The 16,484-nt window shown below is 36.4% G+C and overlaps 2 protein-coding genes across 2 annotated transcripts; both read left to right on the plus strand.

Moving 5' to 3' along the window:
- The first annotated feature begins 11,075 nt into the window (after positions 1-11,075).
- Positions 11,076-13,397, plus strand: LOC109179511. The gene has a single exon (XM_019329021.1). It carries the CDS (start codon positions 11,076-11,078, stop codon positions 13,395-13,397), a length of 2,322 nt encoding a protein of 773 aa, XP_019184566.1.
- A 134-nt stretch (positions 13,398-13,531) lies between these two features.
- Positions 13,532-14,419, plus strand: LOC109179512 (uncharacterized mitochondrial protein AtMg00810-like). Its single transcript, XM_019329022.1, has one exon. The coding sequence runs from the start codon at positions 13,532-13,534 to the stop codon at positions 14,417-14,419; it is 888 nt and encodes a 295-aa protein (XP_019184567.1).
- The last annotated feature ends 2,065 nt before the right edge of the window (positions 14,420-16,484 follow it).

Genomic DNA, 16,484 nt, shown 5'->3' on the forward strand with positions numbered 1-16,484 from the left:
TTCTCAGTTTCGTTTTTCTTTCTCAGAAACATCATCCAAGTGTATCTTGTGTAGCCGTCTACTACAACTAGTGAATACTTTCGTCCACTTAAGCTAGCAGGATCAATTGGCCCAAATAAGTCCATGTGCAAAAGACTTAATGGTCGAGAGTTTGTATCAACAGACTTGGATTTAAAAGATGCTTTGATTTGTTTCCCTTCCTAGCATGCATCATACACTTTATCATTGATATATGATATTATTGGCAAGCTTTCTACAAGATCTTTCTTTGCCAATTTGTTGATGGTTTTGAGATTAAGGTGGTTCATCTTGTTGTGACATTCCCAGCTTAAACCTGCATTACTCTTAGCAACAAGACAAACATTAGCTTTAGAGAGTTCCCAATTGACGACATACATGTTTTTCTTTCGTCTTGCTGTAAGAACTGTGTCACCATCTCCAGTGCTGATCACTTTGCATTTGTCTTTGGAGAACTCGACTTTGTAACCTTTGTCACAAAATTGACTGGTGCTTAGTAAATTGAATTTCAATCCTTCAACATGTGAGACATCCCGAATGATCATTCCGTTTCTATGATGTCTCCAGTTCCTCGAGTTTTTCCACTAAATTCTCCTCCAAATATAACTTTTACACCACGGTCCCTCTAGACCTTAGTCCATGTTAGACCACAAGCCTCCAATGCCTTGTTTAGAACCCTTGACCACTAAGATAAGGACCCCCTAAACAAACATTTATACATGAATAGGTATATCACTACTATTCTGAACATGTTCCCCTAAACTTCTATTATATATATATATATATATATATATATATATATATATATATATATATATATATATATATATATATATATATATATATATATATACGTTCCTAAAGTATGTAGTAAACCCCAATTACATTTGTATGCTACACTTACACGCAAATTATTATTATTATTATTATTATTATTATTATTATTATTATTATTATTTTCATTATTATTACACCCTAACCCTAGTCACCTTTCCTAAACTTAAATCCTCCATGGTTGTGTCATATACGGTACATCCCTATATGCTTTTATATAAATATATATATATATATATATATATATATATATATATATATATATATATATATATATATATATACATCCTCCCTTATACATACCTATTCATATAAATTGTTACAGTCATATTATATACAATAATATCCCTAGCCTCAAAACCATACGCATGTACCCTAGCCATGACAATCTTATATGCATCTATGAGTTTGTACTTAGCATGTCCTAACCCAGAAATATCATTCCATACAAATTACATCACTCTTATATACACATATCCTGAGATAGCCCTAATCCTACATTTCCCCCTCGCATGACCTCTCTGTTACCACCCCTACCTTCTCTAAGTAATTAAAAACTTTAGCCTCATCATCAGGTCACCAATTGATTTAGGAAATAGCAATCAAGGGTCTTCAATCCCAAGAGATTTAGGTATTCTGGGCTTCTAGAGGTAAGATTTATGCCTACCTAAAATTTATTCACCACCGGGATAGAACTAATTTCCCTAAGTAATTGTGTGATCAAATTCTGTCAAGATTTCTCAAGATAAACCTTTTAGTATTTGAGAACCTATGCTATTTTACTCGTAATTATTAAAGAATATTTGTATGCGAATTGCATGTTCCAATTATAGGCACATAGCCCGCACATTTATGTCAAAACACACACTTACACGCATTCATGTATATATACAAAGCATGTTAGACAAAACTGTATGTTATAAGGCATCCCACTATGCATATATGCAATATTATTAATTACAAGCAATCTGCATATAAGCGCCAATACTTGTTATGTGATTACCCACCATTATCCATGGCATGCAAAATAAAGATACTAATTCTATTGTCTCCCCAGAATTTATTTACCACATAAGAAGCAAGAGCCTTCCTCCTAAACTACTTACAATCTTTTCCTCAAAATCTGATTTTCGCTATTTGAATAATTGTTATATGATTTATGACCTTCCTGAATTTTTATGACAATTGTTTGGTTATGTCACGACATTGAGTACATGAATTTAATTGTTAATCATGCACTAGTTTAACATGTTGAATAATACATACATGTGTTTTATGATTTCCATAGGACTAGTTATTATTTAAAGACTTGAAATATGTGCATATGTGCTTTATAATAATTATGTGACTATCCAAATCTGCACCCATGTGGTATTTGCCTCTTAAAATAGGTGCATAAATAAATGATCGGTGCAACTTGTGATCCTATGTGTTAAATCACTATAAATTAATTACACAATGAACATGCCATGTGTAAGACTTCTATGTTATGTTATCATTCATCCGTAAAATTAACATAATGTGGGTTGCATATTCATAATCTTATTATTTGATGCATTTTGCTAGCACGATAGTTATGCTTAAACCCAGTAAATTTATATGTGTGTATGTGTATATCTCCCATATAATATTTTCTTTATGTACTACTATACTAATTCGGGCTCTTTACCCCGATATGATTTCTAAGCTTCGGGGACGAAGCTTCTTGTAAGGGGGGGAGAATGTAACACCCCGTGTTACGGCCTTCAATCCCAAATTAATTATTTAATTAATTTTATTAATAATAATTACAAATGATTTAATTTGGCTAGGATTCCCTTTAATTAATTAATGTGGTCCACCATGGATCGTGGACCCTTGCCTAAACTAGAGTCTTAAGCCTATTAGGAATAAAGAGAGTAAACCTTTTACTAATCAGATTCTAATTAGGAGTCCTAGACCTAATTATCTATTAGGAATGAAGAAAGTAGGCCTTTACTATTCAGATTATGATTAGGATTCCTGATGCTATAAATAGGGGATTAGAAAGCATTAGAACCCTTACCACCATAGTTATATTACACAAAAGTATTCCCAAGGGGTTCCCCACCACCAAGCCTAGGGAGATCAATCGGATGGAAATTTTAGGGAAGAACCTTAATAGCCAAGGGAGGATTAATTAAGGCTAAGAGGTAACCCATGTCTCAACAAAACCTATTTTCCTTGCTATAATCTTCTTCTTTGGCTCCTTATTCTATGCTTGTGTCTTGATGAAATCTTCTATGATAATTGTGATATGATCTTGATAATTGATGATATGATTTTATGTGTGATCTTGATGATCTTGATAATGATAAGAGGATCTTGATAATTGTGTGATGTTCTTGATAAATCTTGATGTTCTTGATTTTTAAAGATAAAGCATGATTTTGTGATTTAAATATGATTAGAGCCCTAGGTTGAATCATGAATTTCATATTGGGATATTCTTGGTATATTTGGGTGGGAATTCACATGTTCGGGTGTTGATTATGTTTAGAAGTCATGATAGGATGTGTTCTAAGTGATTCTTGCTTTTGATCCGTTAATTGTCTACGTGGTGTCATCAATTGCGTTTAAAAGTGTCCAGGCATGGTTTCGTGTTCCACGGAGGATCCCACCACCTACCCGCTGCCCGAAGTAACGCCACCGGCAGTGGGCAGCCGGCGGGCAGACGATTGCCCGCCGGGCACCTGCTGCCCGGAGGACTATCGCCGGCGGGCAACTGGCGGGTGATCCTCCACCCGCTGGAACTTGCCCACTTTGGAACTTTGGCTTCCCCGTTTGATGTTCCCCAACCCCCGTGGTATCCCAACGGACTCCGTTTGTCGTGCATAAGTCTAGTTTGATGTTTCGGGTACCATTCGTAGGATAATAGAGTTTTGTGTATTGCATGCTAGTTGAATCGGTAACCCGTTGACCTAGGAGGAAGATGCATGAACCCCTTAGGACTATTCTTAGTATGTGGATAATCACGCATAAGTTTATTTATACGCTTTTCCCCCTTCCCAATGTGCTAATATGTGTTACTATGTGTTATGTGAGCACGATACCCCAATTTGGTTGCGATCAAATTGGTTATACATGAGCTGCGGTTCGTTATCTTGGTTGCAGTCAAACTGGTTACTCATGAGCTGCGGTTTATTCTCCTAGTTGCGGTCAGTGACTCTCTTCTTAGGCTGCGGTCCACATGGGCCTCGTGTGCTATGGTCCACCGACTGGACGCGCCAGGCGGTGTAGGGCCACTAGCCCGAGGAAGGCCATAGTCCACCGAATGAGTGATCAGGCGGTGTATAGGGCTATGGTTGGCACCGAGTGTATGTGCCAGCGGTGTGTAGGGTCGTAGTCCCCAAAGATCATTGCCCACCAAATGAGTCCCTTAGGCGGGGTGTAGGGCTTTGATCAGCTACGACCCACCGACTGAGCCCGTCAAGCGGTGTGTAGGGTCGCAGCCCCCAAAAGAGGATCACAGTCCACCGACTGAGCGCTTCAGCGGTGTGCAGGATTGTGATCCGCCGTTGAAATTATCAATGGTCTGTACAATTGGCTGCGGTCAATTCCTTCATGCTGCGGTATGAGGTAGGGTGCTGCGGGGCCATGTTAGTGCTATATGCACTAACCCTCATGTTTGGGGCATGCGATTGGTCCCGTGGCGCCACCAAAGTGTGCTTGTGTGACAAGGTTGTTGATTGAATGATGATGTAAATGATTTGATAGTGAACTGTGACCTTAGATACATATTCTTTATGATATTGTCTCTATATAACTGATTATCATTGTTTAACGTGTTTATCCCTACCTGTCGAGTCTATTCCTGGTTTTAAAGCTAGATTCTCCTAAGTATATATCCTCCTACTTCAAAATGATTTTCCTATATATATATATATATATATATATATATATATATATATACATATATATATATATATATATATATATATATATATATATACATATATATATGTATATATATACATATATATATATATGTATATATATATATATATATATATATATGTATATATATATATATATATATATATATTATATATATATATATGTATATATATATATATATATATATATATATATATATATATATATATATATATATATAATATATATATATACATATATATATACATATATATATGTATATATATATATATATATATATATATATATATATATATATATATATATATATATATATATATATATATATATATATATATATATGTATATATATACATATATATATATATATACGTGTATATATATATACATATATATATATATATACATATATATATATATATATATATATATATATATATATATATATATATATACGTATATATATATATACATATATATATATATATATACGTATATATATATACATATATATATATATATGTATATATATATATATATATCTAGACTTGCGTTCAAATGAGGACAAGTATATTATAGAGGACTGTGAGGACATATATGTAGTGTGTGCCATTAGCCTGTATGTTGTGTGCATGGCCGAATGTAGTCGTGTGCCACAGTTTGTATGTCGCGTGCATACATTTGTTAATTAATAGAGCCTGGCTTCGAAACCTGATGCTTACATGTATTCTTGTGTGCCATTATGTATTAAATTGTGTGCCTGATAGTAATTTGTTGTGTGCCCATTATTTGTCCTCACAGTCCTCTATATATTGTTGTCCTCATTTGAACTCAACCCTATATATATATATATATATATATATATATATATATATATATATATATATATATATATATATATACCTATATTGTATTTCAACGCTTTGGAGTGGGTTACCAACATCATTCGCTGAACAGATATATTTGGCTTTCAGGCACAGATGATTAGCTTCTGGAGTGCGCTAGAAGAACTTGGATTAGATAGATATTTTTTCCTTTCGGCCTGCGTGTCATGATGATGTATTGAGGATATTTAGTTATTTTAGCCTGTGCATCTGAGTTCTCCATCTCAGATGTGGCATAGCACCCCGCACACTTATGTATAGTAATGCTCTGTTTTGAGATTTAATGAGAAATTACCTTTATTATATAAATTTTAAAAGCTTCAAAAAATCTGGGGTGTTACAATACTGCTTAGAATAGTTGGTTTGTTTATGCCTGTGAATCTTTTCAAATTCTGCTTTTGATAAAGGTTCGGGATAAACAAGACAATCTTCTTCAGATGGTCCACTCCATCTGTTGCCCGTCATTGGTCTTCTAAGTGACCTCTTGGCATGTCTGTTTCGTTCATCTTTTTGATTCCTTTGTAAAGGATTCTTTCGTTGATGCACAGAACGATTTTGCCTCTAATTGACATTCGGATTTACCCTCATTTGGTTAATTCTTGTAGGCTGACCCTTTTGATAGTATAGACTAGGTTTATTATCTTTCGGTCCATTCCTTTTGACATTTGCATTATGTCTAGGATTGCCTTCCAAGAATCTTCTTTTTGGAGGTTCTGATCTACAACTCGTTGTACAGCCTTTCCTTTTGATTGGCTTGTTGGTTGTGGTTTACTTCCATTATTAATCAGTGTCATAGGCTCAGACATTTGGGTACGGCCTTGAACAAATACAGACTTAAAACTTTCATGTGAGTAATTTTCTATAGATTTATTCAACAAGATATGTGATGAGGAGCCGGGGTCGTAACCAATTCCGGTTCTTTCCCCTGGCGGTTTTGATCCATTCATTAATCGATCCATTAGATTGGATGAATTGTTAAACGAATCAAGAACCTCACGCAGATGTTGCTCCCGTAACTCTCTTTCTGTACACTGCTCCTTTAGAAGAAGAACCTGTTTCTCAAGCTGATCAATGGCGATGGCTAGCTTAATGTTACTGATTCTATCCCGCCTTAGCTCATCGTAGCTGATCAATAGCCGAGAGTTCTCTTCTTTTAGTTTGGAGTATGTGTTTTTTATTACCTTGAAATCCATCATCATCTCAAAGATAGTTTCATTTGGATTTCCTTTACTTTCAGAGCTGGTTTCTATGTGGGTAGATGAGAAGGTTCGAGAGTTTACCTCATCATCATTGGCCATTAGACATAGATCATCTACATCTTCCTCTTGGCTGAACAGACATAAGAGTCCCTTTTCATCGTCTGAACTTTCACTCTCTGAACTAGAGCTTGAAGAGCTACTTTCAGGTTCAGCTGATTTGATTGATTCATTTACAACCATTGCTTTCCTTCTCCTTTCGTGTCGTGGTTGACTTGACTCTTGTTTACCACCTCTTTTGCTGGTTTCAACAGCATCTTTCTGTGAACTCATGCTATGTTCCTGGTCCTGGCATTTGCGGACCATAGGATGAGGAAAATTCTCTTTGAAATGTCCTGGCTTTCGACAGTTGTAGCATAGCACTTGTGCATCCACTGTTTCTTGCCTTGGGGATTGAGGTGTTCTTTCGGAGTTCCTTTGGTTGGAAGATCTTGGGAACGTTTGAAGTTCTTGAAAGTTGTTCTTCCTTATGAACCTTTTAAATTTTCGCACAAACAAGGCAAACTGTTCGTCAGATCAGAATTCAGAAGGGTTAGAGTTTGACCTGCTTGTGGTTGAAGGTTGTTGACTTGCAACTAGAGCGATATTCCTCGTTTCTGATTCCTCAGATTATTTGGGCTCATGCTCGAATTCATAGGCCTTGAGATCACTGAAAATTTTAGTCGTTTGAGTGGTCTTCAAGTCTCGGTAATCTCTCATGGTTGTCACCTTCATCTCCCATGACTTGGGAAGTCCTCGAAGTATCTTCAGATTTGTTTCCTTTTGAGTCAGCTCTTTTTCGAGATCTGAAATATCTCCAAGAAGTTTCGCCTGAGCACCATCTTAGTGATTGTTTCGGTCGGAACCATTTTGAAGTTTTCAAACTTCTTCATGGCCATCGTGAGCTTATTATCTTTCTCCTGCTCATCACCCTCTCCTAATCTCATGAGAGTGTCCCAAATCTCCTTCGCGGATTTGCATTTTCACACTCTTGGAAATAGCGAGTCATCTAGATATTTGTAGAGGATGTCTCGTGCAACATTGTCGAGGTTTGCTCTCGTCCTTTCTTCAGGTACAAGTTGAGACTTTGGTTTTGGGATCATTGCATCAGCATCTGCTCCGTGAGTGGCTGCTTGTGCATTTACCATCATTATCACTATGGGTCCCTCCTCTATGACGTCTCACATCTCATCGTGGATAGCCGAGAGGTATGCCTGCATCCTGACCTTCCAATCATCAAACTTAGAGAGATTAAAGGCAAGAGTCCTAAAGCGATTAGCATGATCCTTTTCCATATTTCTTTTAAGAAAAGATGTGCAAAGTTGAAAAGATATGATTTTCAAATGAAATTTTTCAAAACGGATCTACCAAGCAGTAAATCGAAACGTTTACCGTACAAGGTAACCGCACTGATACCACTTATTGGTCCTGGTAGGGTCGAAAGGAGAGTTTATATGGGGGGTGAATAGACTCTACTCGATTTTTCAGAAAAACTCCTTTCGAAGTGATGCACAACGGAATAACTTGTTTGTTTTAATTTGAACTTTGCACAATTTCGATATGAAAAGTTATCGTTGGGTCAGTATGAAATGCAATGCATGAAAGATAATCAACGGAAAGTAAAGAGAGATAGGGAGAGAGATTTTTATAGTAGTTCGGCTGTTAGCAAAGCCTACTCCACTCTTCTTTCACAACTTGTGAAAGGGTTTGCACTATCACTCCTAGTACAAACTACTTCAAGCTAGCTTCCTTGATCACTAAGCCGGACAACTACTTGGTAGGTTTTTCAACTCCTCGAGTTTACTACACATCTATCAACTTCTTCCTCAGAGTTGAGTGTTGGAAAGATGATGTTCTGTTTCTCCAACAGGTTGAAGTCTTGTCTTGTTGACTAGATGAATCTTCACGTGAGAAAAGATGCAAGACTTCTTCAAGTTTGTGAAGTGTAGATGTAGGATGAACCTCTTTGAAAAACTTCACAAAAGTACCACGTTGATTATGAAAAGCTTATGAATGAGCTTGTTTAAAGAGCTTTTCTAAGGATAAAATCTGTTGAAAAATCAGCACCTTCTTCAATGGTGAAGAGAGGTATTTATAGGTGAGGAAAAATTCATCCGTTGGAGGGAGATGAAATTTTGAACCTATAACCAGCGGGTAATAATTAACCAGTGGGCATAGAGCATTTAATTTGGTTGTACTATGTAGCCGTTGATGATAAAAAGCACCATGATATGGCTTTTTGTCCTTTCTACTGACAAGATGGTACCAATCATTTAATGTTCCTTGGTTTTGTGAATATCATTCATAGGACACCTTTTGTCTAGGATGATTGCCCAGCTGAGAGACATAGACAACATTCTTCTTGCTTCACTTAATAAAAGTTGTCTTTAAAAATCTGACTTAGACTTGTTGTCTCGGAAAGGTTACTTCGAAAGATAGACCTTATCTTTCGTCCTTCCTTGTCATTTAATGATTGTCCGAGAGTTAGACCCTTCCATCTTTCGGTCTGAGTTGATCTCTCGTTCTTCTCTTGTCTTCATATCTTCAAGTAGACCTATCATGCTAGTCTCAACTAAGTCTCGTGCAAATCATTCGTTGAGTTGCAATAACTTTCGTTTGCAATGAAAGTTCTAAAACAAAATGAAAATAAGGGTCTACTATCTTAGCAAGTTTGATATCATCAAAATCTAATTACACTTGTTCCTAACAAAGTATGATGAATAGCAGTATCAGGAAGAAGAAGAAGATTATGAATTTATGGTGAATGGCAGTATACAGATAAGGAAGAGTCAGAAGAAGATGGATAGGATGTATGAGGCTATTCTAGCTACATATGGCTTTGCCTTCCATTTTCAATCTAGAATTTTCCACTTTTTGGTTATATGTATTTGAACTTTTAAGTCATTGTCTTTCATTTGCTGAGGTAAATTAACTTTCCTAATATTATCTACTTCGTATCAATCTTAACTAAGAGAGTCCTAATGGTTCATTTTTAATTTGTTTACAATTTTCCTCTTTGGGTAGACCCTTGAAGAACTCTAAGAAATTTTTAAAAAATGTTTTGCCAAATTTTTGTATGTGCATCTCTACCAACGTAACTACTATGTAGTGTAATGAAATTGTGCCCGCATGGGCAGCTCAACTGGTAATAGAGGTGAAAGTTGGAAAGAGTATAATGAAATTGTTGTTACCATTTCAAATTGATAGTCACAAGATCGAATCCAATATGATGAAGCATACTCAGCATACTTAGCTACCCTCAATCAAGGAGGTCTTTAGTGTCATTTTCCCTCCTTCCCTTTTCTGTTATAACTGCCAATGCAGTGTGTATATAACAATTGTTATCCTTCCTTTTCAAGCTAAGTTTTGTACTCTTCTCAGATCATCAATAATGCACACCATCTTCCTTTCACTGATTATCACTTTACAACTCATGAATAATTGAGTTCTCCACATGGTATCAGAGCTTCGTCGAAGCTACGCTGCCGTCACAACGATGAACACCGGAAACAATTCTGCCGGAATCGGAAACACATCTCCAAATCAGAACACGGCGAGTCAAGGTCCGAATCTGCGAGGATATGAAGTCGATGATCCACTCTACCTTCACGTGACTGAGAATCCTAACATGATTCTCGTCTCTCCTCCTCTGACAGAGCTCAACTATGCTTCATGGAGCCGATCCATGAAGATAGCCTTGCAAGTGAAGAACAAGTTTGGTCTAGTTGATGGCTCAGTTCCCTGTCCAGAGCAGTCAGACTCCAGGTTTGCTACCTAGACGAGATGCAACAAAATTGTCTGTTCATGGATCCTTAGATCCGTTAATTCCACCATTGCTGAGACAGTCCTCTATTATGAGAAAGCAGAAGACATTTGGATCAAGCTCAGAGATAGATACTCACAAGCTGATCCACATAGGATAGCTGAACTGCAGAATGAAATATACAAGAATACTCAAGGTAACAAGTCTATAAATGAATATTTTACAAAGTGTAATGCTCTATGGGAGCAGATGAAGGCAATGAGGCCTCTGCTAGTGTGTGAATGTAACCCTAGATGTTCATGCAAGCTGCTAAGCAAGATACAAAAGGAGAAAGAAGATGATCAAGTCATCAGGTTCCTAGAGGGATTGAATGATGAGTTTGAATCCATAAAATTATGAGTCCTAGTTAGGGATCCAATCCCAACTATGGAGAAAGTCCTCAATATGGCTCTGAAAGTGGAAAGGAAAATAAATGGATCTCTCAATCAAAGGAATATTGAAGTGCTTCAATCCAATGCAGTCCAAAACAGTCAAGGACAGTCCACAGAAGACAGTGGAACTGTGGCCTTCTCTGCTTCAAATAACAAGAAGAAATTTGGCAACAATGGAGGAAAGAATGTGGCCAAATGCACATACTGCAACATGAGTGGCCATACTGTTGAGAAATGCTTTAAGAAGCATGGTTATCCTCCTGCTTGGATACCAGGATACAAGTCTAGAAACAGGCAAAACCAAGATGCTCAGAGCAATGCTGTCAATCAGATTGGGGACATAGGGCTATCTGCTGAGCAATTCCAGAGACTTGTGAGCCTGTTGCATGGTCAGAACCAAGAGAAACCAGCCTCCTCAAATGCAACCATAACAATGAACAACTATGAAAAGAAATCAGGATCTAATGAAGGCAAGTTCATATCTGATCGCCACATTAATAATGTCATATCTTCTTCTGCTATATGGATTTTAGATTCAGGTGCTACTGATCACATTACATGCTCATTAGACTATTTTGAAAGGTATCACAGGGTTTGTGGAGTTTCTGTTAAATTGCCCAATGGAGGAACTGTAAGTGTGACACATATAGGTGATATCAGACTGCAGTTAAACCTACTGCCCAATGGAGGAACTGTAAGTGTGACACATATAGGTGATATCAGACTGCAGTTAAACCTACTGTTAAACAATGTGTTGTTCATCCCTTCATTCACATTCAATATTATCTCTGCTAGCAAGTTAACTAAACAAGGGGCTTGCAAAATCATAATGAATTCTGACTCCTATAACATTCAGGGTCCTTTTGGGATGATGGATGGTTTTACTGAACAAAGGAATGGCTTATATGTGATCACTGATCCACCAAAGAAAAGGAACTGTCAGATTGATGAGATGATGGAAAGCAATAGTGTATCTTTGCATTTGTGGCATTATATACCCCAACAAAATGGGGTGGCAGAAAGAAAGCATCAACTTTTCTTAAGTGTAGCTAGGGCTCTCAGATTTCAGTCTGGAGTGCCTATGGAATTTTGGAATCATTATGTTATGCATGCCATCTACTTAATTAACAGATTACCTCCTGCTAAACCTGGTGAGAAGTCACCCTTTGAATTCTTATTTGGCAGAACTGTGGAATATCATCACCTCAAAGCTTTTGGGTGCTTGTGCTTTGGATCTACTATGTCTCATGGCAAAAGTAAAATGGAACCAAGAGCCAAGAAGTTTCTATTTCTGGGGATCCCTGCAAATGTAAAAGGCTATGTGTTATATGACATTGCTAACAAACATGTTTTTATCTCCATGGATGTTCAGTTTTATGAGCATATCTACCCCTTTAAGGAGGACAAATCAGAAGCTTATGATGAAAAGAACATGTTTGATCCTGTGCTGCCTTTGGTTCCAGTCTCCATTGAGGTTAGCATACCACCTTTGGATACTACTGCAAATCAAAATCAAGTACTAGGAGAAGCAGCCACTCCCAGTCTTTCAATTCACAACACTGAAGCACCAGAAAGGGCTAGCAGGTCAAGTCCCTTACCCTACAACATTGACAGTGTGGATACTTATGTCAGCACAAACAATGAATTTTCAAATGAGACAGGTGGTAACACAATGATACAAGATGAAGCAGTTCAAATAGATGTACACTTAGAACCAAGAAGATCAGAAAGAACAAGACACATACCTACAAGGTTACAAGATTACTATTGTCATTCACTGAGTACAGGCAGTCACCACAGCAGGTCATCACCACATTCAATTAACAAGGTGATATCATATGAGGGTCTATCCCCAAGCCATAGGGTCTGTGCAAACTCCATTCTGACCATACAAGAGCCACAATCATATAATGAAGCAGTTAAAGAAGAGGCATGGAGGAAAGCAATGCAATGTGAAATAGATGCATTGGTTGAAAATAAAACTTGGGTGCTTACAGACCTCCCACCAGGCAAAACCCCAATTGGTTGCAAATTGGTGTACAAGGTGAAACATAGAGCTGATGGTTCCATAGAAAGACACAAGGCTAGACTGGTGGCAAAGGGCTACACTCAGCAGCTAGGAGTGGACTATGTTGAAACATTTTCTCCTGTGGCTAGAATGACAACAATTAGAACCTTCCTAGCTGTAGCAGTTGCAAAAGGATGGGACATCAAACAATTAGACATCAATAATGCTTTTTTGCATGGAGATCTAGACGAGGAAGTATACATGATTTCACCCCCTGGTTTTCAAAATAACAAGCAGCAAGTTTGTTAGTTGCTGAGATCTTTATATGGCCTAAAGCAGGCTAGCAAGCAGTGGAATGCTAAATTGACTAAGGCATTGCAAGATAATGGTTTCCAACAATCCACAGTAGATCCATCCCTATTTACCAAAGCATCAAACCATTTATGGCCCTTCTCATCTATGTAGATGATATATTGGTTGCAGGGACAGACTCAGCACAGATTGATAGGTTGAAACAGTTCTTGGATAAGACATTCAAGATCAAAGATCTTGGACATTTGAACTACTTTCTGGGGATTGAAGCATTTATATCCACTGATGGTCTCAACATTTGCCAAAGAAAATATACTTTAGAAATCCTAAAGGAGTATGGCTTCATGGATGCTAAACCTGCAAAGACTCCCATTACTGCAGGCCAGAAACTCAGTTCTCTTGAAGGAACACCCCTTGATAAGCCAGAAGTTTATAGAAGACTGGTTGGAAAGCTGTTATACTTGACAAACACCAGGCCTGAAATCACATATGCAGTTCAGCAATTGAGTCAGTATGTTGACAAGCCTAGGAACACTCATCTTATGGCTGCTCACAGAGTGTTGAGGTACTTGAAAGGGTCTCCTGGAAAAGGGATGTTTTATCCAGCAAACTCTCAGATCAAGCTACAAGGGTTCTCTGACTCTGATTGGGCTACTTGTGCAGAAACCATGAAGTCGGTTACAGGCTATTGCATTTATTTTGGCAAGTCCTTAATCTCTTGGAAGACAAAGAAACAAGCTACTGTCTCTAGATCATCTTCTGAAGCTGAGTATAGGGCCCTTGCATCCACTGTTTGTGAGGTCCAATGGCTCTTGTATTTGCTTGCAGATCTGAAAGTCAAGCCTAACAGCCCTACTACTCTATTCTGTGATAACAAATTTGCAATTGCTATTGGAGAGAACTATGTCTTTCATGAAAGAACTAAACATATTGAGATAGATTGCCATGTTGTTAAGCAGAAAGTGTATGAAGGGGTTATAAAGCTAATGTCAGTTCCATCACAAAAAACAACTTGTTGATGGCTTCACCAAGGCACTGCCAATATTGTTGTTTGACAACTTCCACTCTAAGCTGGGCCTTCAAGATGTTCATGCTCCAGCTTACGGGGGGTGATGAAGCATACTCAGCATACTTAGCTACCCTCAATCAAGGAGGTCTTTAGTGTCCTTTTCCCTCCTTCCCTTTTCTGTTATAACTGCCAATGCAGTGTGTATATAACAGTTGTTCTCCTTCCTTTTCAAGCTAAGTTTTGTACTCTTCTCAAATCATCAATAATGCACACCATCTTCCTTTCACTGATTATCACTTTACAACTCATGAATAATTGAGTTCTCCACACAATAGTAGAGACATTGATTCTTTGGGCAGAAAGAATTGAAAAAAAGTATAAAATACATACTACCTTGTAAAAATCATAAGTATTTAAAATAAAAATAAAAATTGTTGTATGTGCATCTCAACAACTCTAGAAAGTATTTTGAGTGCTTTGCAATATTGAATATTGATTGTCCCGAAGCGTTTTATGCGTGCTGAGATCAATGCACTACCAACACAATTAGAATACATTTTTGTTTTAAAAATCTGGACTCGACTAAATCTGTATTTGCAAAATTTAACTCTACAACTTTACCGTTGTATTAGTATTCTGTTTATTAATTCTCTCAAGTTGCTAAGTTGAATAACTTATTGCTTTAGAGTTGATAGCATTCTGCCTACCTTTGCAACCAATTGATATACTAGCTTGAACATTGAAATTTATACTAACTAGTGTATACCTAGGGCAATGTCCTAGAGCCTAGAGGTCTTTATTAAATGCTAACAAAAAAAGTTTTATAATAAATTGTTTTTTTTAAATATACTACTTGAATCATATTATATGTGTTCATGTTAATTGATTGAATTATTTATATATTTAGTTGAAATATAATTAAAAAAAAAATTAATTCTGTAATTGTTAAAAAATATATTGTTTTTGATAAATAATGTTTTTGTGGTAAATTAAGTTAATTCAAACGTAATATAATATTTACACATATTAAAGATATCATTTTTTTGAATGTTACTGGCTCTATTACAATGTAGTATCTATTCATATACTTTCTCAACCTACTGAAACAAAAAAAAAAACAAAAAAAAAAAAACAAAAAAAAAAAAAATCAATAACGCCTCCACTGAGACTCGAACTCACAACATTCCAAATAAAAATCCAACCCAAATACCATTAGACCACATAATCCTAGTATATCATAATTAAACATTTTACTAATAACCATCAATCATGTTTTGGAATATACGTGAAATTAGATGAATTAAACATGAATATGATGAATTAACAAAAATCTATTTTAATTTGCTTAGTTTGTGTGTGCATATATTGACAAATTATACTATGGACCGTAATCCACATACAATATAAACTACGATTAGATGTTCATTTTTAATATACTGAAAGTTTATTTTTTTTTTAATATACTTAAAAAAAATATTGAACCCATGAACCAAACACATCTTAAGAGTTTTTATGAATCAACTAGCACTCGGTATACGATAATGTTTGATTTATTCGAGGGGTACGTAAATAAATTTATAATTTAAGAATTTTATAAATCATTTAACACCCGATTTACAACAATGTTTGATGTATGAGGTAAGAGTTTTTTCCATTTTTGGTCCTATGACTTTAGTGCCTCCGTCAATTTAGGTTCACAACTTCCGTTCTTGACATAAGTGGTGTTTGACTTTGATTTTTTTTCCACTTTTAGTCCTTCCGGTCATCTGAGTGACTACTTTTAATCGGAATAAATAAATTGTCATTTATATTTAGATTTAAGAGGGGTAAATAAGTCCTTTACCATCTCTTAAAAAAAAAACAAAAGAAAAAAGAAAAATAAAATTAAGCTATGTAATTATCCTCTTCTTCCCGTATCTTCTCCCTCTCTTAATGGACGGCTCTCGTTCATGTATTTTTGAATCCCCTGTCCACCATTGCAATAGACTGAAATATACTTCCTCCAATCCTCGGGACGTATCCTTGGACTTCAACCTCTTCAGCTACGCTTCTCCTGGCGACAAGAACTTCTCCTT

The sequence above is a fragment of the Ipomoea nil genome, unplaced genomic scaffold, assembly GCF_001879475.1.
Source record: "Ipomoea nil cultivar Tokyo-kokei standard unplaced genomic scaffold, Asagao_1.1 scaffold0926, whole genome shotgun sequence".
Taxonomy (NCBI): Eukaryota; Viridiplantae; Streptophyta; class Magnoliopsida; order Solanales; family Convolvulaceae; genus Ipomoea; species Ipomoea nil.

What these genes read in the sequence shown, in the direction of transcription:
- LOC109179512 (XM_019329022.1), top strand. Translation starts at nt 13,532, where the DNA reads ATGGCCCTTCTCATCTATGTAGATGATATATTGGTTGCAGGGACAGAC.
- LOC109179511 (XM_019329021.1), top strand. Translation starts at nt 11,076, where the DNA reads ATGGAGAAAGTCCTCAATATGGCTCTGAAAGTGGAAAGGAAAATAAAT.